The sequence below is a fragment of the Musca vetustissima genome, unplaced genomic scaffold, assembly GCF_032173495.1.
Source record: "Musca vetustissima isolate MV318-11 ecotype Yass unplaced genomic scaffold, APGP_CSIRO_Mvet_v1 utg78284, whole genome shotgun sequence".
Lineage (NCBI taxonomy): Eukaryota > Metazoa > Arthropoda > Insecta > Diptera > Muscidae > Musca > Musca vetustissima.
In genome coordinates, this window is record NW_026886703.1 from 24617 (window position 1) to 49650 (window position 25034).

Below are 25034 nucleotides of genomic sequence, written 5' to 3' on the forward strand. Positions count from 1 at the left end.
ATCGGTTCAGATTTAGATATAACTCCCATATATGTTTTCGTCCGATTTAAGGTAAATGGTCCCTATATATCTATCGATTTGCACGAAATTTGCCACAACGTACTAAATTAAGCCTAGAATGATGAGTGCCAAGTTTCGTGAAAATCGGTTCAGATTTAGATATAGCTCCCATATTTATTTTCGTCCGATATAAGATTTAACTATAGCTCTCATATATATATATATATATATATATATTTGATTTAATGTAAATGGTGCACCAAAGTCCCTATATATCTTTCGATTTGCACGAAATTTGGCACAACGTACTAAATTAGGCCTAGAATGAAGAGTGCCAAGTTTCGTGAAAATCGGTTCAGATTTAGATATAGCTCCCATATATATTTTCGTCCGATTTAAGGTAAATGGTGCGCCAAACTCCCTATGTATTTTTCGATTTGCACGAAATTTGGTACAGCGTACTGAATTATGTCCAGAATGACGTGTGGTAAGTTTCGTGAAAATCGGTTCAGATTTATATATAGCTCCCATATACATTTTTGTCCGACTTTTCATAAATGGTGCACCAAACGCCTATTTTTTGTCCGATTAACACGAAATTTTGCACAACGTATCAAATTGAGGCTTGAATGGCGTTATTAGAATTTCTTGAAATTTATGCAGATGCAGCCACAGCTTCCATATGTATTTCGAACGGGTCTCTGATTGATATTAATTTTTTTAACAGTGCGGCGTATCAATTTTGCTATAAATCGTTTTCCATTAATTTGTCCCATGGTACGCAGACGACTCTAAATCTGCCCGAATGAAATTAAATTTATCATAGGTTGCAGAAAGACCTGCGTATGTTCGTTCGAGGGAACATTGACATGCAATTGTAAGGATACATATGTACAATATACCCAAGTGGTGACAATATACCCTAGTCGGCCCAGTTCGATTTTACTACTTTCCTTACTGATTTAATAGTATTTTTTTTCAAGTTGCCCCAAAAGGCGTGGGCTTTTAAAAAACATTTTTCAAGCTGCCAACATTGGGGCGGATTTTTGAAATTAAAACCAAACTCTATTTAATGTGTGCAATAACTATTTATTTTATCGATTTCTAATTGTGTTGTTGTAGTTTTTTTATAATATTCATTTAATATCACATTTCAGTAGTATCCACTCATATCCATGGTTGTATTTCCGATTCCATTCGATTTCCAAATTATCCTTCTGTCATACCGAATTTAATGGTCTTCCTTTGGTGGATGAGCCTTAATGTATTCGATGGCCTTAAGGATGGCTTCTGGAATTGGTGGTGGTGTTGGCAAGAGTTCACTGGCTGGATGATAACCAGTTTCATCAGCGGTATACGAGACTTGAACGTGTTCACCTTCGGGTGAGACATATTCATAGGAGCCGTGGATATTACCATGTACATCACCGGAAGCCTGTTCGTGAATGCCGTTCGAAGTTTCCAAGGCAATGTCAAAGCCATCGGGACGTACATCGGATTTCAATGACTTGATTTCGGCATGGACATCACTGTCGTTGGCAGCAGCATAGGCCACGAAGAGGGCAAGGACCAACTGCGAAGAAATTTAAAAAAATTAGAGATTTTTTTGCTACTTTCCTGAGGATCACTTTTTTCTTGGTCTTACGAATTTAATCATTTTTGAGTTTTTTGATTAGACAAATATTCCACAATTGGAGAACTGTGCTGTTTAGGCCTTCTGTTCTTCGTATTTATACACCAAAGAAAAAGAATATTTTTTGTGGGTAATTTCATAATTTGTTGTACTGGTTCGGCTACTAACATTTAATTTTTGGCTGCCGCAAATTTGAATTAACTTGCAGATTATTTTTAGAACTGCTCTCCCAATGAAATTTCATAAATTTATTTTTATTTAATTTTAATTCAATATTACGGTACTATTCCATTAGAAGTTCTTGTTTTTTAATTGGGGAGAAATACAAATGCGTAACTATGTTTCAGGTTCCTTAAGTTTAGGTTCAGTGCCCTGTTTCAGCAAAATATGCTGCAAGGTCTCCCAAAAGCATAATCTGCAAATAAGTCATGGGGAGGGAGTCAAAGGTACATCTGTAGGCAGATATTAATAGGGTGGAGAGGGGCAGATATGACTATTACTCGCCAAAAATACCTTGTGCTTCTCTATATTAACCAGTAAGGAAAGTAGTAAAGTCGGACGGGGCCGACTATATGATACCCTTCACCACTTTGAGTATATTCAACAGATGAATCCTAACAGAAGTCGCATTTTTAAAGGACCAGTAAAATGAAATTGGAACCATAAACACGTCATTCTGCAACCGATACTAAATTGTTCATTTGGTCAGATATAGAAGCTATATCTAAATCTGAACCGATTTCAGGAAACTTAACACACATCATTCTAGACCTAATTTGCTACGCTGTGCCAAATTTCGAGCAAATCGAAAGATATATAGGGACTTTGGTGCACCATTTACATTAAATCTGACGAAAGTATATGTGGGAGCTATATATAAATCTGAACCGATTTTCAGGCAACTTTACACACATCATTCTAGACCTAATTTGCTACGCTGTGCCAAATTTCGAGCTTAAATCGACTCAAAAAGTGATTCTATGCATATTCTCAAAAGGAGCCATGGGTCTATCTCGATTATTTTTGCATGTTACAAACATATGCACAAAACCAGTAAGGAAAGTAGTAAAGTCGGACGGGGCCGACTATATGATACCCTTAACCGCTATGGGTATATTAAACTGGACTATTAGCATGAAATTGGATGAAATAAAATATGTGATATTTATCTAAATGTTAATCTACGTAGATCTATCCATAAAGTATGTAAATCGACTTCAAACAAATATAAATGGGTCATCCGTTGGGCTATGTCTGTACTTCTAGAAAACGCAACTACATAATTCTATGCTCAATTTTGTACGTTGTGCAAAATTTGATGTCAAACTGACTAACATGAGGAGTTTGATGCCCAATTTACTTGAAATCGGGCGAAAATATATATGGAAACTCTATCCAAATATTAAGCGATTTCAAACAAACTTGTGACAGAAGGTTAGACTAATTTCAGAACGTTTTGTTCCTATTGGTTCTTGGTGCGTCAATTACTTAAAATCAATCTATAATAAAAAGGAGCTATATCTAAATCTGGACCGATTTTCACGAAACAACGCAGACATCACTCTAGGCTCAATTCAGTACGTTATGCCAAATTTTGTGCAAAACGAAAGATATATAGGGACTTTGGTGCAACATTTACATGAAATCGGACGAAACTATATGTGGGAGCTATATAGAAATCTGGACCGATTTTCACGAAACTTGGCAGACATCATTCTAGACTCAATTCAGTACGTTATGCCAAATTTCGGGCAAATCGAAGGATATATATGGACTTTGGTGCACCATTTACATGAAATCGGACGAAACTATATATGGGAGCTATATGTAAATCTTGACCTATTTTCACTAAACTTGGCAGACATCATTCTAGGCCTAAATGATTAGGCTGTACCAAATTTCGTGCAAATCAAAAGATATATAGGGACTTTGGGCACCATTTACATGAAATCGGACGAAACTATATATGGAAGATATATCTAAATCAGGACCGATTTTCATGAAACTTGGCAGACATCATTCTGGGCTCAATTAAGTACGTTATGCCACATTTCGTGCACCTCGAAGGATATATAGGGACTTTGGTGCACCATTTACATGTAATCGGACGAAACTATATATGGGACCTATATCTAAATCTGGACCGATTTTCTCGAAACTTGGCAGACATCATTCTGGGCTCAATTAAGTACGTTATGCCAAATTTCGTGCAAATCGAAGGATATATATGGACTTTGGTGCACCATTTACATGTAATCGGACGAAGCTATATATGGGAGCTATATCTAAATCTGGACCGATTTTCTCGAAACTTGGCAGACATCATTCTGGGCTCAATTAAGTACGTTATGCCAATTTTCGTGCAAATCGAAGGATATATAGGGGCTTTGGTGCACCATTTACATGTAATCGGACGAAGCTATATATGGGAGCTATATCTAAATCTGGACCGATTTTCTCGAAACTTGGCAGACATCATTCTTGGCTCAATTCTGTACGTTATACCAAATTTCGTGCAAATCGAAAGATATATAAGAACATTAGGGCACCATTTACATGAAATCGGACGAAACTATATATGGGAGCTATATCTAAATCTGGACCGATTTTCACGAAAATTGGCAGACATCATTATAGGCCTAAATGATTAGCCTGTACCAAATTTCGTGCAGATCGAAAGATATATAGGGACCGTTTACATTAAATCGGTTAAATATATATATGGGAGCTATATCTAAATCTGAACCGATTTTTCCCAATTTCAATAGGGTTCGTCCTTGGGCCGATTAAGTGACCTATGCCAAATTTCATCCAATTCGGATCATAAATGCGACCTGTACTTTGTTTACAATTTAACATGGACAGACAGACGGACAGACGGACAGACGGACGGACGGACGGACGGACGGACATGCATAAATCGACTTAGAAAGTGATTCTATGCATATTCTCAAAAGGAACCATGGGTCTATCTCAATTATTTTTGCCTGTTACAAACATATGCACAAAGACATAATACCCTGTACCACAGCGTGGTGAAGGGTATAAAAATATGAAAGACCTAGAAAATAATAACAAAATTCAAAGCATACTTTGAGGCGGAATTATTTTTACGACCTGCACAATTCGATTTAAACTTCAGTATGGACTAAATGCTGATTAATGGATACGTTTTTATGCGGATCAACAAGATTTGGGGGTTTTTGGAAAGGTTTCGATTTTTCAAGTAATTTTTAAGCTCTACTTAGAGGCCATAAGGCGTGGATTTTTTAAATAATTTTTAAGCCGTACTTAGAGGCCATAAGGCGTGGATTTTTTAAATAATTTTTAAGCCGTACTTAGAGGCCATAAGGCGTGGATTTTTTTAAATAATTTTTAAACCCTACTTAGAGGCCATAGGGCGTGGATTTTTTAAATAATTTTTAAGCCGTACTTAGAGGCCATAAGGAGTGGATTTTTTAAATCATTTTTAAGCCCTACTTAGAGGCCATAAGGCGTGGATTTTTTAAATAATTTTTAAGCCGTACTTAGAGGCCATAAGGCGTGGATTTTTTAAATAATTTTTAAGCCGTACTTACAGGCCATAAGGCGTGGATTTTTTAAATAATTTTTAAGCCGTACTTACAGGCCATAAGGCGTGGATTTTTTAAATAATTTTTAAGCCGTACTTACAGGCCATAATGCGTGGATTTTTTAAATCATTTTTAAGCCGTACTTACAGGCCATAATGCGTGGATTTTTTAAATCATTTTTAAGCCGTACTTAGAGGCCATAAGGCGTGGTTTTTTTAAATTATTTTGAAGTTGTACTTAGAGGCCATAAGGCGTGGTTTTTTTAAATTATTTTTAAGCTCTACTTAGAGGCCATAAGGCGTGGATTTTTTAAATTGTTTTTAAGCCGTACTTAGAGGTCATAAGGCGTGGATTTTTTAATTAATTTTTAAGCCGTACTTAGAGGCCATTTTTTATAATTTTTTAATTAATTTTTAAGCCGTACTTAGAGGCCATTTTTTTATAATTTTTTAAATAATTTTTAAGCCGTACGTAGAGGACATAAGGCGTGGATTTTTTAAATAATTTTTAAGCCGTACTTAGAGGCCATAAGGCGTGGATTTTTTAAATAAGTTTTAAGCCGTACTTAGAGGCCATAAGGCGTGGATTTTTTAAATAATTTTTAAGCCGTACTTAGAGGCCATAAGGCGTGAATTTTTTAAATAATTTTTAAGTCGTACTTAGAGGCCATAAGGCGTGGATTTTTTAAATAATTTTTAAGCCGTACTTAGAGGCCATAAGGCGTGGATTTTTTAAATAATTTTTAAGCCGTACTTAGAGGCCATAAGGCGTGGATTTTTTAAATAATTTTTAAGCCGTACTTAGAGGCCATAAGGCGTGGATTTTTTAAATAATTTTTAAGCCGTACTTAGAGGCCATAAGGCGTGGATTTTTTAAATAAGTTTTAAGCCGTACTTAGAGGCCATAAGGCGTGGATTTTTTAAATAATTTTTAAGCCGTACTTAGAGGCCATAAGGCGTGGATTTTTTAAATAATTTTTAAGCCGTACTTAGAGGCCATAAGGCGTGGATTTTTTAAATAATTTTTAAGCCGTACTTATAGGCCATAAGGCGTGGATTTTTTAAATAATTTTTAAGCCGTGCTTAGAGGCCATAAGGCGTGAATTTTTTAAATAATTTTTAAGTCGTACTTAGAGGCCATAAGGCGTGGATTTTTTAAATAATTTTTAAGCCGTACTTAGAGGCCATAAGGCGTGGATTTTTTAAATAATTTTTAAGCCGTACTTAGAGGCCATAAGGCGTGGATTTTTTAAATAATTTTTAAGCCGTACTTAGAGGCCATAAGGCGTGGATTTTTTTAATAATTTTTAAGCCCTACTTAGAGGCCATAAGGCGTGGATTTTTTTAATAATTTTTAAGCCCTACTTAGAGGCCATAAGGCGTGGATTTTTTAAATAATTTTTAAGCCCTACTTAGAGGCCATAAGGCGTGGATTTTTTTAATAATTTTTAAGCCCTACTTAGAGGCCATAAGGCGTGGATTTTTTAAATAATTTTTAAGCCCTACTTAGAGGCCATAAGGCGTGGATTTTTTTAATAATTTTTAAGCCCTACTTAGAGGCCATAAGGCGTGGATTTTTTAAATAATTTTTAAGCCCTACTTAGAGGCCATAAGGCGTGGATTTTTTTAATAATTTTTAAGCCCTACTTAGAGGCCATAAGGCGTGGATTTTTTAAATAATTTTTAAGCCCTACTTAGAGGCCATAAGGCGTGGATTTTTTAAATAATTTTTAAGCCGTACTTAGAGGCCATAAACAAATGATGTTTAATTAAGAACTTAATGTTGATGCTGCAAATGCTTTGGGTTTGATCGAAATTCTTCTTTCTATTTTTTTTAACAAAACCAAAACTGGAACAAGTTCTTTAGCTCGGTAGCTAATTTTAATTTGTTTTGATGCACATTGTGAAATATATTGCCAGAACTTACTTGCATAAGCTGTTCTAGTTGTTGGTGGATAATTAGGGCAAGTTTGATTTTTAATGGGCAATTTCAAATCTTCTGTCTTCGGGTGGGGTAAATGGGAAAATACTAGTAAGCACCGTTAGCTATAATCGGAACTAGTTTCAACTTTCCTAGGAAGTTTGGATATTAAATTCAATACTAGTCCGCAATCTAATTTGATCTTCCCCTAGCCACAGAATTTCTTTAAAAGCTACACACAATTCGGAAGAAGGTACAGTTCAATTCTAGTCAGAAATCAGAACATTTATCTAAACAAAAAAATGTTTAAATTTGTAAGTCAACATAATACTATTACCTTATCACGATATAAAATCTCTGTATTCCCCTCTAGGTCCTTGTTGCCACCCTCTTGGCCTTGGTTATGGCCAATGAGCCCCTTCTCAAGAACTATGTAAACGATGTTCGTGCCGATGGTTTTGAAACCAATTGGGATTTGGAACATCACAGCAGCCAGCATGTTGTCGGCGATGTACATGGTAATATGCAAGGATCCTATGAATATATCACTCCGGAGGGCGAACATGTTAAGGTTACCTATACTGCCGATGAAAATGGTTATCATCCCGAGGGTGAATGGATCCCTACACCACCACCAATCCCAGATTATATCTTGAAGGCCATTAAATATATCGAGAGCCATCCCCATCCAGAACATTAATCGGAAAGAAATATATGTATGAATTTCAAAGAAATGAACAGGACAAAAATAAAAAATCTTTAAAAAAATATTTACTTAAAAATTATTTTGAAAAATCTATGATTTGGGGTTCCTGAAGGGGTCTTAACAATAAATTTGAAAAATCCATGAATTGGGGTCCTGAAGGGGTCTTAACAATAAATTTGAAAAATCTATGAATTGGGGTCCTGAAGGGGTCTTAACAATAAATTTGAAAAATCTATGAATTGGGGTCCTAAAGGGGTCTTAACAATAAATTTGAAAAATCTATGAATTGGGGTCCTGAAGGGGTCTTAACAATAAATTTGAAAAATCTATGAATTGGGGTCCTGAAGGGGTCTTAACAATTATTTAAAAAATCCACGCCTTACGGCCTCTAAGTACGGCTTAAAAATTGTTTAAAAAATCCACGCTAAGTAGAGCTTTAGAAAATTAAAAAAAGCCACGCCTTATGGCCTCTAAGTAGAGCTTTAGAAAAGTAAAAAAAAGCCACGCCTTATGGCCTCTAAGTAAAGCTTAAAAATAATTAAAAACCAGTAAGGAAAGTTCAAAAGTCGGACGGGGTCGACTATATGATACCCTTCACCACTATGGGTACATGCAAGACATGTTAATATCTACAATATCCTGTAGATATAGACATTTCGCATACATCAGTCGGGACCTAATTCAGTACTCTGTGCAAAATATTGCTTTAGTCGGACCACTATTGGGAGTTTGGTGCACTATTTACATGAAATCGGACGAAACTATGCCAAATTTCATACAAATCGGATCATAAATGCGATCTGCATATGCGGACATGCATATATCGACTCAGAAAGTGATTCTATGCATATTCACAAAAGGAACCATGGGTCTATCTCGATAATTTTTGCCTGTTACATACATATGCACAACGACACAATACCCTGTACCACAGTGCGGTGAAGGATATAAAAAGGTCGTTATAAGGGGACCACCCCTAAAAGGAGGCGAATATTAGTAATTTTTAGGAGGGAGGTTTGTTACCATATACGACTACAAAAAACCAAATTACAAAGAATTTGGTTGAAAAACGCGTTCAAGAACCCCAAAATACCGAAAATTGGGGGGTACCCTTATATGGGGGCTACCCGAAAAAGTGGACCTATATTTATTATTTTTAGTGGAGATATTTGCTACCTAATAATAACTCGATGTACTAAATTAAAGTCAATTCGGTCGAAAAATACGATCAGAACCCCCAAAATAAAGTGATTCTATGCATATTCTCAAAAGGAACCATGGGTCTATCTCGATTATTTTTGCCTGTTACAAACATATGCACAAAGACATAATACCCTGTACCACAGTGTGGTGAAGGGTATAAAAATCCACGCCTTATGACCTCTGAGTACGGCTTACAAATAATTAAAAAATCCACGCCTTATGGCCCCTGAGTACGGCTTAAAAATAATTAAAAAAATCCACGCCTTATGGCCTCTAATCACAGTTTAAAAATTATTTAAAAATCCACGCCTTATGGCCTCTAAGTACGGCTTAAAAATTATTTAAAAAATCCAGGCCTTATGGCCTGTGCATAGGTCTTAAAAATGATTTAAAAAATCCAGGCCTTATGGCCTGTGCATAGGTCTTAAAAATGATTTAAAAAATCCAGGCCTTATGGCCTGTGCATAGGTCTTAAAAATGATTAAAAAAATCCACGCCTTATGGCCTCTAAGTACGGCTTAAAAGTTATTTAAAAATTCACGCTTTATGGCCTTTAAGTACGACTTTAAAATGATTTAAAAAATCCACGCCTTATGGCCTCTAAGTACGGCTTAAAAATTATTTTAAAAATTCACGCCTTATGGCCTCTAAGTACGGCTTAAAAATTATTTTAAAAATTCACGCCTTATGGCCTCTATGTACGGCTTAAAAATTATTTAAAAAATTCACGCCTTATGGCCTTTAAGTACGGCTTAAAAATTATTTAAAAAATCCACCCCTTATGGCCTCTAAGTACGGCTTAAAAATTATTTAAAAAATCCACGCCTTATGGCCTCTAAGTACGGCTTAAAAGTTATTTAAAAAATTCACGCCTTATGGCCTCTAAGTAGAGTTTAAAAATTATTTTAAAAATTCACGCCTTATGGCCTTTAAGTACGGCTTAAAAATTATTTAAAAAAATTCACGCCTTATGGCCTTTAAGTACGGCTTAAAAATGATTTAAAAAATCCACGCCTTATGGCCTCTAAGTACGGCTTAAAAATTATTTAAAAAATCCACGCCTTATGGCCTCTAAGTACGGCTTAAAAGTTATTTAAAAATTCACGCTTTATGGCCTTTAAGTACGACTTTAAAATGATTTAAAAAATCCACGCCTTATGGCCTCTAAGTACGGCTTAAAAATTATTTTAAAAATTCACGCCTTATGGCCTCTAAGAACGGCTTAAAAATTATTTTAAAAATTCACGCCTTATGGCCTTTAAGTACGGCTTAAAAATTATTTAAAAAAATTCACGCCTTATGGCCTTTAAGTACGGCTTAAAAATTATTTAAAAAATCCACCCCTTATGGCCTCTAAGTACGGCTTAAAAATTATTTAAAAAATCCACGCCTTATGGCCTCTAAGTAGGGCTTAAAAGTTATTTAAAAAATTCACGCCTTATGGCCTCTAAGTACGACTTAAAAATGATTTAAAAAATCCACGCCTTATGGCCTCTAAGTACGGCTTAAAAATTATTTTAAAAATTCACGCCTTATGGCCTCTATGTACGGCTTAAAAGTTATTTAAAAAAATTCACGCCTTATGGCCTTTAAGTACGCCTTAAAAATTATTTAAAAAAATTCACGCCTTATGGCCTTTAAGTACGGCTTAAAAATTATTTAAAAAATCCACGCATTATGGCCTCTAAGTACGGCTTAAAAATTATTTAAAAAAACCAACGCCTTATGGCCTCTAAGTAGAACTTAAAAATTATTTAAAAAATCCACGCATTATGGCCTCTAAGTACGGCTTAAACATTATTTTAAAAATCCACGCCTTATGGCATCTGGATCCTTAAAAATTCTCAACTTTCTCTCTCTCTCTCTTTTGTCTTCCTAAATTTCATTCATAACATCAAAGATTTTTATTAATAGCCTCTTAATTAATATTGAAAACAAATTATTTACATTCATTATTCTATACAAATTCCAAATTAATTGCTCCAATTCCCAAGAACAACCCAAACACACACATAAAAAAATTTGTTTCAGGAAAAGGTCAAAAACGTCGTTATTGATTCCTTATTAATATTAAACGTGTACCGGCCGAATTCCGTTTACATTTACTTCAAAAAAAATGTATCCCGCAATTTCTAAACATTTACATGAAGATAAATGGCCTTGATCCGCAAAATGACAATAGACCAGAAGCGGATGTGGGAACAAATTTTGAGGAAGAGGAAATGTTTTTTGAAGAACCCTCGGGTCCTTGCAAAATATTCTTTAAAAAATCCTCGACTTATGTAGGTCATTAAAACTTACACCCCTTATGTAGGTCCTTAAAAATGCTCTTTAAAAATCCAGCCTCTATGAAGCTCCTTGAAAAAATATTATTTGAAAATCCACTCCTATGTATGTCCTTAAAAATTTTCTTTAAAAAACCAGGTCCTTAAAACACATTCTTTAATAAATCCTCGCCTATGTAGGTCCTTGAAAAAATTTTGAAAAATATTCAATTCAAAAAAATCCACACCTTATGTAGGCCCTTAAAACAAATTCTTTAAAATATACACGATTTAAATCTTCATCAGTTTGTAAGTTCGACAAAATATTTTAAAAAAATCTACGCTTCCTAATCTATGCAAATATCCCCATGAAAAATTGATTTCACTACACCTCTGACCCAAAATTGCTGCTGAAAGTAAACCAGCCAAAGATGGATATGTTTTTTGGGGGCTAAATGTTAAATTTGTATTATTTTTTATTAATTCCTTAAATAAGATGTTAATGAAACAAGATTTTCAACATTGCTCATAAAAAAAAACAAAACCGAAATAAAAAATCTTTCCTTGAAGTAATTGCAATCTCCAGACAGCTGGCTGGCTGGTTGGCAGAGTTCATTCTGCTTCCAAAAATAAAAAAAAAACGTTAATTACGAATTAAACGTAATTTTACGTAGCTAGAATTTTTTGTGAAGACACAATAAAACAACAAACATTAACTTCGAAATTAATATAAAAACCTCAAATAAATCTCACATCGACATCAGTTACTTTTCGGTAAGCAGAACAATTGCAGAAAAATGAAATATGTAAGTAGAACGAAAGCTAAATTCTGAAATCTGGCAAACAAATCCCTAATTTTCTTATTCATCCTTTGCAGTTAATTTTATTTGCCCTATTGGCCTTGGCTGCCGCCAACGATGATGAAGTCCATGCCGAAATTAAGGCATTGAAGTCGGATGTCCGCCCAGATGGTTTCGATTATAATTTGGAGACAAGCAACAACATTCACCAGGAGGCTGCCGGTGATGAACATGGCAATATGCATGGCTCCTATGAGTACGTCTCACCTGAAGGTGAACACATCAAGGTCACCTATGTAGCCGATGAAAATGGCTATCATCCTGAAAGTGATATCCTACCCACGCCACCACCAATTCCCGAAGCTATCCTTAAGGCTATCGAATATATTAAGGCTCATCCACCAGCAGCTGATCCAGAACATTAGGCGGGGGATACTCAACCAATAAAGTGGTGGATTTTGTAAATATTTGAATATTTTTTGAAAATAAAGAAGAGTTGAAAAACAACTGCCATGGAAAACCCAAAAACAAAACAATTGAACAAATATTATTTAAAAAATCTGCTGGCAAAGGATGCTTTACAATATATTCTGAAACTGCAGGAAAATATATTCTTAAATAAATTTTAGGCTCTGAACCTCTCGAAAATATGCGCCTTGTGAGGATCCTTGAAAAAATATTTAAAAAAATCAACGAATCGTGAGGATCCTTGAAAATTTATTTTTAAACCGGTAAGGAAAGTAGTAAAGTCGGACGGGACCGACTATATGATACCCTTCACCACTTGGGGTAAATAAAAGAGATGCTCATATGTACAATATCCTGAAGAAACGACAAAATTAAATGTGTGGACTAAATAGATATTTGAACTAATTTAAAACAACATATACACATACAATTCGGAAATCTTTTGAAAAATTGCATGTTAATCAAACGGACTTGGGTTCTTTGATATACCATTTGAATGAAATCGAGCACAATTATTTTTGGGAGTTATATCCAAGTTTATACTAAGTTTAATTTGAACCGATTTTCTGGAAACTTAAGACATTCTAGACTCAATACAGTACGATATGCCAAGTTTCGTGCAAATCGAAAGATATTTGGGGAGTTTAGTGCACCATTTACCTTAAATCGGACGAACATATATATGGGAGCTATATCTAAATCTGAACCGATTTTCACGAAACTTAGCACACATTATTCCAGTCTCAATTCAGTACTATATGCCAAGTTTCGAGCAAATCGAAAGGTATATAGGGACTTTGGTACACCATTTACCTTAAATCGGACGAAAATATATATGGGAGCTATATCTAAATCTGAACCGATTTTCACGAAACTAAACACACGTCCTTCTAAACTTAATTTAGTACGCTGTGTCAAATTTCGTGCAAATCGAAAGATATATAAAGACTTTGGTGCACCATTTACCTTAAATGGGATGAAAATATATATGGGAGCTATATCTAAATCTGAACCGATTTTCACGAAACTTAGCACACATCTGTCTAGGCTGACTTCAGTACGCTGTGTCAATTTTCGTGCAAATCGGAAGATTTATAGAGACTTTGGTGCACCATTTACCTTAAATCGGAAGAAAATATATATGGGAGCTATATCTAAATCTGAACCGATTTTCACGAAACTTAACACACATCCTTCTAGACATAATTTAGTATGTTGTGTAAAATTTCGTGCAAATGGAATGATATATAGGGACTTTGGTGCACCATTTAACTTAAATCGGATGAACATATATATGGGAGCTATATCTAAATCTGAACCGATTTTCACGAAACCTAACACACATCAGTCTAAGCTGACTTCAGTACGCTGTGCAAAAGTTCGTGCAAATCAGAAGATTTATACGGACTTTGGTGCACTACTGACCTTAAATCGGATGAAAATATATATGGGAGCTATATCTAAATCTGGGCCGATTTTCACGAAACATAGCACACATCATTCTAGGCTTATTTCAGTACGCTATACCAAATTTCGTGCAAATTGAATGATATTTAGGGACTTCGGTGCACCATTTACATAAAAATCGGACGAAAATATATATGTGGCAGATATATCTAAATCTGAACCGATTTTCTCGAAACTTAAGGGAACCCCCCCCATTCTCAATTCTTTATTTTTAAGATTTTAAATGGGCTGGTAAATGAATACCAATGCTTGTTAAGGTTTGTAACTTTGCACATATATATTTGAAGATTTAAAGAGGAAGAAAAATAATTTACAAAAAAATTTTGTTGTTGTCTTGTTGTTGTTTTTGGTGATTAAAGAAAAGTCCTTATTTTTGATGGCGGGCATGATAACTCCTCACTGGAACATCGGAATCCGAAAATTCCAACGGTTTTAGAAAGAGTACATGTCTGGCTCTCGTATGAACTAGGATTATTGGCTTCGTTCTAAAATTAACAAAATGGCGGACCTTTGAAAAAATATTTTTGGAAAATCGCCGATTTTTGACCAAAAACCAAGGTAAAAAATAAGGAAGATCTTCACCGATTGGCTTTATCCTAGTTCATACGATAGCGATACACTCACAGAGAAACGTGTCAAAATTTGGAATCGATTGGGTTATTAGTTTTTGAGTTATCGTGCCCGCCATTCGCAAAAGAGAAAAACGCGTTTAAAGTTTGAGAAGCCCTTTAGCCGTCACTTGATGCTGACACAATAAATCGGCTATATCTTCAAAAGTTCTTGAGATTTTCACTTGAAATTTTGTAAGGACATTCTTGAATTAGTGTAGATTCGAATTAAATCAAAAAAAATTTGACCCCGAGAATGGGGGGGGTCCCCTTAAGCCAAATTTCTTGCAAATCGAAAGATATTTGGGTACTTTAGTGCACCATTTACCTTAAATCGGACGAAAATATATATGGAAGCTATATCTAAATCTGAATCGATTTTCAGGAAACTTAGCACACATCTGTCTAGGCTGACTTCAGTACCCTGTGCCAAATTTCGTGCAAATCGAAAGATATTTCGGGACTTTAGTGCACCATTTACCTTAAATCGGACGAAATTATATATGGGAGCTATATCTAAATCTGAACAGATTTTTCCCAATTTCAATACGGTTCGTCCTTGGGCCAAGTGAATGAGCTGTGCCAAATTTCATCCAATTCGAATAATAAATGCGACCTGTACTTTGTTTACAATTTAACATGGACAGACAGACGGACGGACATGCATAAATCGACTCGGAATGTGATTCTATGCATATTCTCAAAATGAACCATGTGTCTATCTCGTTTCCTTTTGCCTGTTACAAACATATGCACAAAGACATAATACCCTGCACCACAGTGTGGTGAAGGGTATAAAAATCGACGTCTCTGGTTGCTACTTGAAAAAATATTTTTAAACAAGTGAGCGTAGCAGTATCGTTGGACGGAGCCGACCATACGATACCCTACACAACTATGACGGAGTTCTGTCTTTCTGTGGATGTTTATTCCGAGCCTGGGCAATATTTCGTGACATTTGCAGCCTCTTGCCCGATTAGAGGTCAACAGCACCTCTTCACAACACTGACATATTTTCCGAATATTTCTAATATGTAGTGTAGCCCTTCTAATTACTTGTCCAGATTGCCTTCTCCGTGTGTTGCATGGTGATGTTCGGCTTATAACTGTGGCCTATAGATCGATACAAAAAATACAAAAGAACAAAAAATATGTCTTCGGTCCACTTCATCCCAAAATTATTAACTGATCATCATGGAAAATTATAGGCGCTGTCCTTGACCATAACTGGAAACCCATGGGAAATTTCAAATCGACCAGCGTTATATTTCCGCCCTCTAGTGAGGTAATGGGTTACTATTTAATATCTGAATACGTAAGCACCTGTAACTATTTAAGTGTAACTCCCACATCCGAGAATATACGGCAATATAATTGATATCAATTTCAAGGTCAACCACTCCTCTTGATTATATGATCAACTTCTCTGGTCTATATCCTTCAGGGGTAAATATATATGCTGTAGAATATCAATTTTGTTATTTTTCACACAAAAGTTAGGGTCCATTTGACCCGCTAAATATTGATCGATCTGTATCAAAACAAGCATGCTTTTTCTTTGGCCCGATCCTCTTCTCCATGTAAAAAATCGCGATGTTCAGAAAATCAGACAAAAAAAGTTGTTGGTCCTTTTTTATCCCCTAAATATTAACCGATCTCTAAAAACAATAGCGGTCTTCATTGATCAGAACCAATCCTGCATGCAAAATTTCGTGAAGATTGGTCCATAACTATGGCCTGTATCGTGTGTACAAGTTATAATGGACAGACGGACGGACGGATACACATGTCTTGACCGACTAAGATAGTCGAAATATGATCGGTATACTTAAAGGTGGGTCTATTATCAATAGTTCGCGGCGTTACAAACTCTTGGGGCTGCCCAAAGCTATAATACCCTGACAACATAGTTGCCTCTATGTATACCTTAAAAAATATTTCAAAAGAATCCACGGCTTAGGTAGCTACTTGAAAAAATATTTCCAAAGAATCCAAGTCTTAGGTAGCCACTTGAAAAAATATTTCCAAAGAATCCACGTCTTAAGTAGCCACTTGAAAAAATATTTTCAAAAAATCCACGCCTTGGTGGCTACTTATAAATATTTTCAAAAAATCCACTCCTTGGTGGCTATTAAAAAAAATATTTTTAGAAAATCCACGCCTTGGTGGCTACTTAAAAAAATATTTTAAAAAAATCATGCATTATGTATTAAGAATTATTTGCAGATACGACGAACATGATCCGTTAACGTCATTCAGGCAAAAAAAAAAAAAAATAATAATAATCCAAGCCAAACGAATACCGGTTAAAAAATAAAATACAAATTTGTTATTAAAATGAACAGTTATAATCGAAAACATGATTTGATCAAAATATTTACGTTCAATTTCTGGAAATTGCATCTGGTTTCAAAACAAATTTTCATACAAAAAATTATTATTAAATACAAAATCACGTTTCATTTGATTCCTTGGACCAGTAGCTTCGATTAAAATGAATTCAATTTGATCATACGTTATGAATATGATTTTATTCTGTTTGATTCTAGAATGGAATATATAGTGGAATGAAACATAAAATAATTTTTTTCAAATTGGAATTCATGTTTTTCTATGCATAATTTGTGAATGGAAATCAGGTTTAGAAACTGGGTCAAGTTTAATAGTTTTTTTTAGTAGCCGAAAATAAAAATGAAATGCAGCTTTGAGGGAATCCGTATGAATGATTCATTTCGAAACTTATTTTCGAGAATTGAGATAAAGAAAAACTTTTATGTAGGTTACGAACTGCAGATTAGATTTAAGTAATTGCAGATCAGTCATATATTTTACTCCATGTTCCATATTTTTGATAGAACCGTTGGATATTTAAAAAATAACAATATTTCCAGCCATTTCTGTCAACTTGCAAAAACACAAGCCATTCTCTAATGTTCCCAACCAATTAATAAAAATATGTCCATCTTTACTAAAAAAAAATATTTAAACAAAAATAATCAAAACCAGTCTCACAGCTCTTTTGTTTTTATCCAAAATTGATATTTATTTTTGAATGTCAAATGGTGTTAAATAGTTATAATTTTATGGTCATTGAGATCAAGACACGATGACATAAAAAAATCGCTATCAACGAAGCGCATGACCGAAAGACATCCCCAACAAAAAGATAGACAAATATGTAAGAATAACTTCGACCGGTTTTTTTTTTTTTTTTGGTAGCATCTTTGGACCATATTAATAATATTATAGCCAACAAACATTAAACAAAGAAAGTTAAAATACGCCAAAAGCGACATGCTTTCATGTGATGTGACTTTAAAAGTGAATCGGGTTTCAAAAATTAATTGCTTATTTGGAGCCAAAAAAAAAAAATATAAAACGTAATATGTTATCCAGAATTATAGTTGATTAATTTATTAACATGTGTATACAAAATTTCTAAAGACCAAGAATATTTTTCTACGAACAACCATGAGGTACAAAAGGCATGGATTTTTAAAATAATTTTTTCAAGGACCTACACAAAGCTTGGATTTATGAAATATTTTTTTCAAGGACCTACATAAGGCGTGGATTTTTAAAATATTTTTTTCAAGGGACCTACATAAGGCGTGGATTTTTAAAATATTTTTTAAAGGACCTACATAAGTCGTGGATTTATGAAATAATTTTTTCAAGGACCTACATAAGGCGTGGATTTATGAAATAATTTTTTAAAGGACCTACATAAGACGTGGATTTGTGAAATCATTTTTTCAAGGACCTACATAAGGCGTGGATTTATGAAATAATTTTTTTCAGGGACCTACATAAGGCGTGGATTTATGAAATCATTTTTTCAAGGACCTACATAAGGCGTGGATTTATAAAATAATTTTTTCAAGGACCTACATAAGGCGCGGATTTATGAAATAAATTTTTCAAGGACCTACATAAGGCGTGGATTTATGAAATAATTTTTTGCAAGGACTTACATAAGGCGTGGATTTATGAAATACTTTTTTATGTTTTCAATGACATGTATAAGACGTGGATTCATAAAATAATTGTTTTTATGTTTAAAATAACTTTTTCGAGGACCTACATAAGGCTTGGATTTTTAAAATATTTTTTACAAGGATCTACATAGAGCGTGGATTTATAAAATATTTTTTCAAGGACCTACAAGATGTGGATTTTTTAAAAAATGTTTTTTTTTTTCAAGGACCTACAAGACGTGGATATATTAAAGAATATTTTTTCTAGGACCTACAAGACGTGGATTTTGTACAGAATATTTTTTCAAGGTCCTATAAGACGTGGATTTATCAATGAATATTTTTTAGGACCTACAAGACGTGGACTTATTATAGAATATTTTTAGGACCTACAAGACGTGGATTTTTTTTAAAGATTTTTTCTAACGACCTTACAAGACGTGGATTTGTTTAAAGATTTTTTCCAACGATCTAATAAGACGTGGATTTTTTTAAAGATTTTTTCCAACGACCTTACAAGACGTGTAAGACTATTTTTTCAGTGACGTATAAGGCATGGTTTTTTCAAATGGTATTTTAAAGGACCTACAAAATATTTTTCAAGGACCTACATAGGACGTGGGTAATTTAAAGAATATTTTCTGAAGCTACAAGATTTCGATTTTTTAAGAATTTTATTCGCCATTCGCTATTTCTTTCTCATACTCATCCTTCAAATCTTCCCATATATTTTTTTAAAGTTTGAACCAAAAACTGAAACTGAACAACTCAATTACACAGCAATATAGAAAATTTCTCAAGCGTAAAATAGCAAAAATACAGAGAGAAAACTTTTTTTTACATTTGCTCCTAGCAAAAGATCTTATATCACATACATATGCATTGGTAGAGTATATAGTATGTAAAACTCTTTAATATATTGGATAGTATTAAAAAATTGTTTAAGTGCTATTAAAAGTTTTGCAAATTAGATATGTATGTCTGTGGGCGGGTTTGTTTTTGGGTGCTGTGTTAGGAAGCCTAAATCCGATTCGAGAAAACTTCAAGTAGAAAAATTGTTGATTTTTGATGTTATTCAAATAAAATAAAAGAGATGGCAAAAATTATTATTGAAAATGAAAACTTTGTTTAATTTATTTTTATAATCTCTTGATGAAATGCTTAAGGAGGAAAATTTTTCTAATAGATGGAAAATTCTTACGAAAATGTGGAAGAGTTAAGGTGAGGACTAGTGAAGTGATTTGAAAAAGTATATGGAGGTGTATTGTGGACATTTCTTTATGTATTTTAAATAGAATTATTTGGAATATTGAAATATGAAATTAACCCAATCTGCAACGTCCTTGAATCCTTCACAATTTTATACAGATTTTATTTCAATCTTTAAGAGTTTCTTGGCATATTTTATCTGCGCGTTTCTTAATTTATGCGTTGATATTTTAATGGCAAAAATTTTATTGAGAACAAAAATTGATTTGTTTTTTAGTCTGTGAGGCCACATGGCTGCCTGCTGCTGCTGCCATAAAATAAATATCTCGTTGTTGTCCTGCATATAAATTAAATTCCAAAAGATTTTTATTTAATTTTGCAACTTATAATGAAAGTGTTGCTTTTTTGTGTATTTGAATATTCCATAAATTAAGCTGGTCTCCTCCATATCAGCAAACTGTCGTAGTATTCCGCACCAAGTCATGGCAATCCTTTTAAACTAAAAAAAAGAGAAAAGAAGAAAAAAGAAAAGAAGAGACACAATATTAGATTTATTTTTTTCTGTATCATAAAAAAGTAATGATGAAAGTCACCCCATCCCTTTTAGTATAATCGAAAATATTATTAGAATAGAGCTGCTGTTAATATTTTAAGAAAACGAAACGCTGCAGGGCATATGATAACAAATTGTATAAGAATTTATCTAGCTAAAGGTCAAATACCATAATATCTACACACATACATAATCATAAGACACACATATACTTCCATACTAGTATAAGTTTTTGTATTCTCGCCTTAAGTAAATATAAATCCAGTCTTATCCTTAAGGTCACACACAGGGAACAAAGAAAGCCAACCAAAATGTCAAAAATTAATAAGACTCATGTAAAAATCTAATATGGGGACAATGAATTTGGAAGGAAAATCAAGAAGATAAACTAAAGAAAATGAAACAGAGAAAAGTGGAGACAAAATAAGGATAAGGAGGATTTTTTCGAGGACCTTGCTTGGATTATTTAAAGAATATCTCTTCGAGGACCTTGCTTGGATTATTTAAAGAATATTTTTTTAGGACCTTCAAGGTTTGGATTTATTAAAGAATATTTTTTCTACGACCTACAAGGCGTGGATTTATTAAAGAATATTTTTTCAGAGGCCCACAAGGTTTGGATTTATTAAAAAATATTTTTTTCAAAGGCCTACAAAGCGTGAATTTATTAAAGAATATATTTTCAGAGGCCTACAAGGCGTGGATTTATTACAGAATATTTTTCAAGGGCCAACTGAGGCTTCAAGGGCCAACTGAGGCTTGGATTTATTAAAGAATATTTTCAAGGGCCAACTGAGGCCTGGATTTATTAAAGAATATGTTTTCTTAGACCTACAAGGCGTGGATTTATTAAAGAATATTTTTTCTACGACCTACAAGGCCTGGATTTAATAAAAGGAGTGTTTCAAGGAAATAAAATTCCCCAGCACATTTTCCACAACTTTTCTCTATCCTGACTATTGTCAATTGAAAATCAATTGCCCCCAAATTACAACCAGATTTTCCGTGAAACTTTCCGACAATAATAAAAATATCCATTGAAAATTTTCAGCCAAAGAAAACAAATTAAGAGCCAGTTAAAAAAAGTACGCTTCATTGATAGTAGAAACTTCAAGGATCGCTAACTTAATACCGTTAATATCGATGATGAAAAGGCCATGGGCATCAGAGCAAGGGGACCACAAAAAAACCGTCCACATGCAGATGCAACAGCGCCATCATCATCAAAACTATCAACGACCACCCAGCTACCAATATTCTTGGAACTTTAATGGCCAGCCACAACAACGTGGAACAGCTATTCAAATGGCAACAAAGACCAGCAACAACTAATGGATATTTATTGCCATCATCATGGCATTTGATGGATGCTGAGAACGCTTGAATGATGACAGACTGAAACTGATGCAGCCTCACTGTCAACTGTCAGAAAGTGCTGCAGTCAAAAGTTGAAGTGTTCGAGGAGAGATGTCTGATTGTTGACTTTTGTAGGGTGGCAGATGCTGGAGGTGGTTTACACTCGCTATGCAAACACATTGCACCTTTTTCATTGTATTTAATAACAACACCTCACCCATCCCTCTCTGTTTCTTTCCTCACCCACTTCTCGTCCAATTGAATTTACATTTAAGTGAATTTCAAAGTTTGTCCTGCAACTTACCCGCAGATCGTGATGGCTTAACTTTGGAACTTTTCTTGCGCGCTGCCTCCTGGCTAGTGGATGAGGTTGTTTCCCGTAAATCGATTTGCATGGCATCATCGTTGTCGTTAATTTGAGTTTTGAAAACTTTCTTCAAATTAATTATCTGAAAAGAAAAAGAAGAAGAAAATGGTGGCAGAGACAGAGATATAAAAAAACGAAAGTTGTTAGAATTGAAAGAGCATTACTAATGTTTAGTTTGGCTTGGTGGGATGGCTAACCAACCTCCATATCTAGGCAGGCAATTCTCAGAGACAGCCATTATTCGCATGCCCATAAAAACTTAGGAGTAATGACAAAGTTTTAATTAAATTAATAAGGTATGACGCTGAATGTTGGTGTCGCACTTAAATCCTGACAAATCAAAGTGGCTGTGATTCCGCCGTTAAGTGCCAACAATGCGGGAAATGAATTTTTAATAAATATATATGTGAACGAAAACATGGCCAGCTTAAATGCGAAGGCAATCAAAAGTTAAATAATGAAATTAGGGATAAGTGACAGCCTTAATGAGATATGTTTCAATAGGAAGATATCGGAAGCATTATTGCGGTATTTTTTCCTATGGAAAAAAATACCTCAGCAAGGCTGGCGAACTTTTTCCTATACGAAAAAAATATGTACTTCAGATAAGCTGACAAATTTTCTACTACTGAAAATAATACTTCTGCAAGGCAGGCATTTTTTCCAAAGGTAAAAAAAAATCCGTCTAGAAACAATTCGCAAGCCTTGAAGAGGTATTTTTTCCGTCTAGAAAAAATTCGTCAGCCTTGCTGAGATATTTTTTCCGTATAGACAAAAAATCATCAGCCTTGATGAGATATTTTTTACGTATAGAAAAAATTCGTCAGCCCAAGCTGAGGTATTTTTGCCGTCTAGAAAAAATTCGTCAGACCCAGATAAGGTATTTTTTTCCTTATAATATAGACGAAAATTCCGTCTAGAAATCTGTCCTCTGGTGCGTATGATTCGTATTAATTAATAAATCGATGGTGCGTATAACCACTGACAGTACGTATACGCACACTTGACTTCAAGGAAATTTATTCAGCCTTGCTAAGGTATTTTTTGCCGTCCAGAAAAAAATCGTCAGCCCAAGCTGAGGTATTTTTTCCGTCTAGAAAAATTCGTTATCCTTGCTAAGGTATTTTTTCGGTGTACCTCAGCAACGTTCAGATTCGCTAAGTATTTATTTTCAATTCGAAAAATATTTTTACCTCAAGATTCAAGGTTTTTTCTTTGGGAACATTCTTTTCCGATTTTTTCACATGTGTTTGCAGTTTCAAATTAACGAAAGACTTCTTTTCATATTTGAGAACTTTATTACGAGTGACTTACTTCCACGTACACACATTAAACTTTTTTTTTTTTTTTGAAATGTTACAAAATAATTGTCCTATTGTCCGGAGCTCTTTGAAAGCCCTCTCTGTATTGGCACTTTATATGGGCTAGCTTACCTTTTGTTCGATTTGTTTTTTGTTATCCAATTTCTTTGATTTCTCGGCATTTGCATGTTTTATCTGTTCGACAATGCAATTGGAAATGGCATCACATGAATCGACCCAATCCTGTAGGGTTTTAGCAATCTTTGTAGTATAACCGGGTGGTATATCACGACCCTGGGCATAATCGATTTCCAGAAAGCGATTATTCTGAAACAGCTTTCCATGAATAATATCTGCAATGAAAAAAAACAGAAAACACACACATACATACATAAATACATGTTGTAGTACTCAGTTAAATGCCAAATGAAACAATATGGGATTATTAAACAGAAAGTGAGAGAGGGTAGGTGAGAGGGCAGAGGAGGGGTGGGACTGGCGACAAGGTTATCCTTTCCGCAAAAGAATAACACAGGCAAATAAATATGCCAGGGGACGCATGTGTTTGATTGAATTCAAATGGAAGATGCAAACGAAAAAACACCAACTCTGGGAATTGAATTGTAATAGTAAATGTGTAGAGAATGTGTGTGGGAAAAAGGTTTTTATAGTTTTTGTTGTTGTTGCAAATATCCTGCATAAAGTAGCCTTTTTTCATTATGAATTGCTTTGCTTCTGATTGCAATGTCAGCAAATGATTTACTTTGAACACAATGAAATTGGAATAGGAATAGATGTAGCAGAAAATTGATTTCTAATGGGTCAGGGTTTTATGCTTTAAAAATATTAAAAACTAAGTTTTTACGTTGGGCGCCACTTTAGAAAATATCTGATATTATTACACAAAAGCCGCAGAAATAGAAAAACAAACGAATGTTTTCTATAAGGAAAAAATACCCCAGCAAGGCAGATGAATTTTTTGTATACGAAAGAAATACCTCATGAAGGCTGACGATTTTTTTCTATACGGAAAAAATACCTTGGCAAGGCTGCTTAATTTCCTTGAAGTCAAGTGTGCGTATACGTACTGTCAGTAGTTATACGCACCATCGATTTATTAATTAATTCGAATCATACGCACCAGGGGACAGATTAAAAGTTCATAGAAGTCTTCTTTCTTTATTCCTCTATATTATAATTTTTTCTAGACGGAAAAAATACTCCATCAAGGCTGACGAATTTTTTCTAGATGGAATAAATACCTCAGCAAGGCTGACGATTTTTTTCTAGATGGAAAAAATACCTCAGCAAGGCTGACGATTTTTTTCTAAACGGAAAAATACCTCATTAAGGCTGACGATTTTTTTCTATACGAAAAAAACCTCGGAAAAGCTGACGATTTTTTTCTATACGAAAAAAAAACCTCGGAAAGGTGACGAATTTTTTCTAGATGGAGAAATATCTCTGCAAGGCTGACGATTTTTTCTATACGAAAAACCTACCTCAGCAAGGCTGACGAATTTTGTCTATATGGGGAAAAAATACCTCAACAAGGCCCAGGAATTTTTCCCATTAAAATTCAATACTCCACGTTGGGCGCCACTCATAACAAAATCAAGATTATACACTT

At 34.3% G+C, this 25034-nt stretch overlaps 4 protein-coding genes across 4 annotated transcripts; 2 read left to right on the plus strand and 2 right to left on the minus strand.

The window, feature by feature from the left end:
- Positions 1-1231: 1231 nt before the first annotated feature.
- Positions 1232-1657, minus strand: LOC133334194 (larval cuticle protein 2-like). Its single transcript, XM_061542490.1, has 2 exons — positions 1646-1657; positions 1232-1582 (listed from the first exon to the last, which is right to left on the minus strand). Exons 1-2 carry the CDS (start codon positions 1655-1657, stop codon positions 1232-1234), a joined length of 363 nt encoding a protein of 120 aa, XP_061398474.1.
- A 5770-nt stretch (positions 1658-7427) lies between these two features.
- On the plus strand, positions 7428-7825 carry LOC133334195 (larval cuticle protein 4-like). Its single transcript, XM_061542491.1, has 2 exons — positions 7428-7439; positions 7499-7825. The coding sequence occupies exons 1-2, from the start codon at positions 7428-7430 to the stop codon at positions 7823-7825; spliced, it is 339 nt and encodes a 112-aa protein (XP_061398475.1).
- A 4270-nt stretch (positions 7826-12095) lies between these two features.
- On the plus strand, positions 12096-12526 carry LOC133334197 (larval cuticle protein 2-like). The gene is made up of 2 exons (XM_061542492.1): positions 12096-12104; positions 12176-12526. The coding sequence occupies exons 1-2, from the start codon at positions 12096-12098 to the stop codon at positions 12521-12523; spliced, it is 357 nt and encodes a 118-aa protein (XP_061398476.1). The 3' UTR covers positions 12524-12526.
- Positions 12527-20321: 7795 nt separating this feature from the next.
- On the minus strand, positions 20322-23764 carry LOC133334198 (COP9 signalosome complex subunit 7-like; the record flags this gene model as incomplete). Its single annotated transcript, XM_061542493.1, has 3 exons — positions 20322-20326; positions 22041-22185; positions 23537-23764. Coding segments are annotated over 3 exons (378 nt in total), but the record flags the coding sequence as incomplete, so codon positions are not given.
- Positions 23765-25034: the final 1270 nt, after the last annotated feature.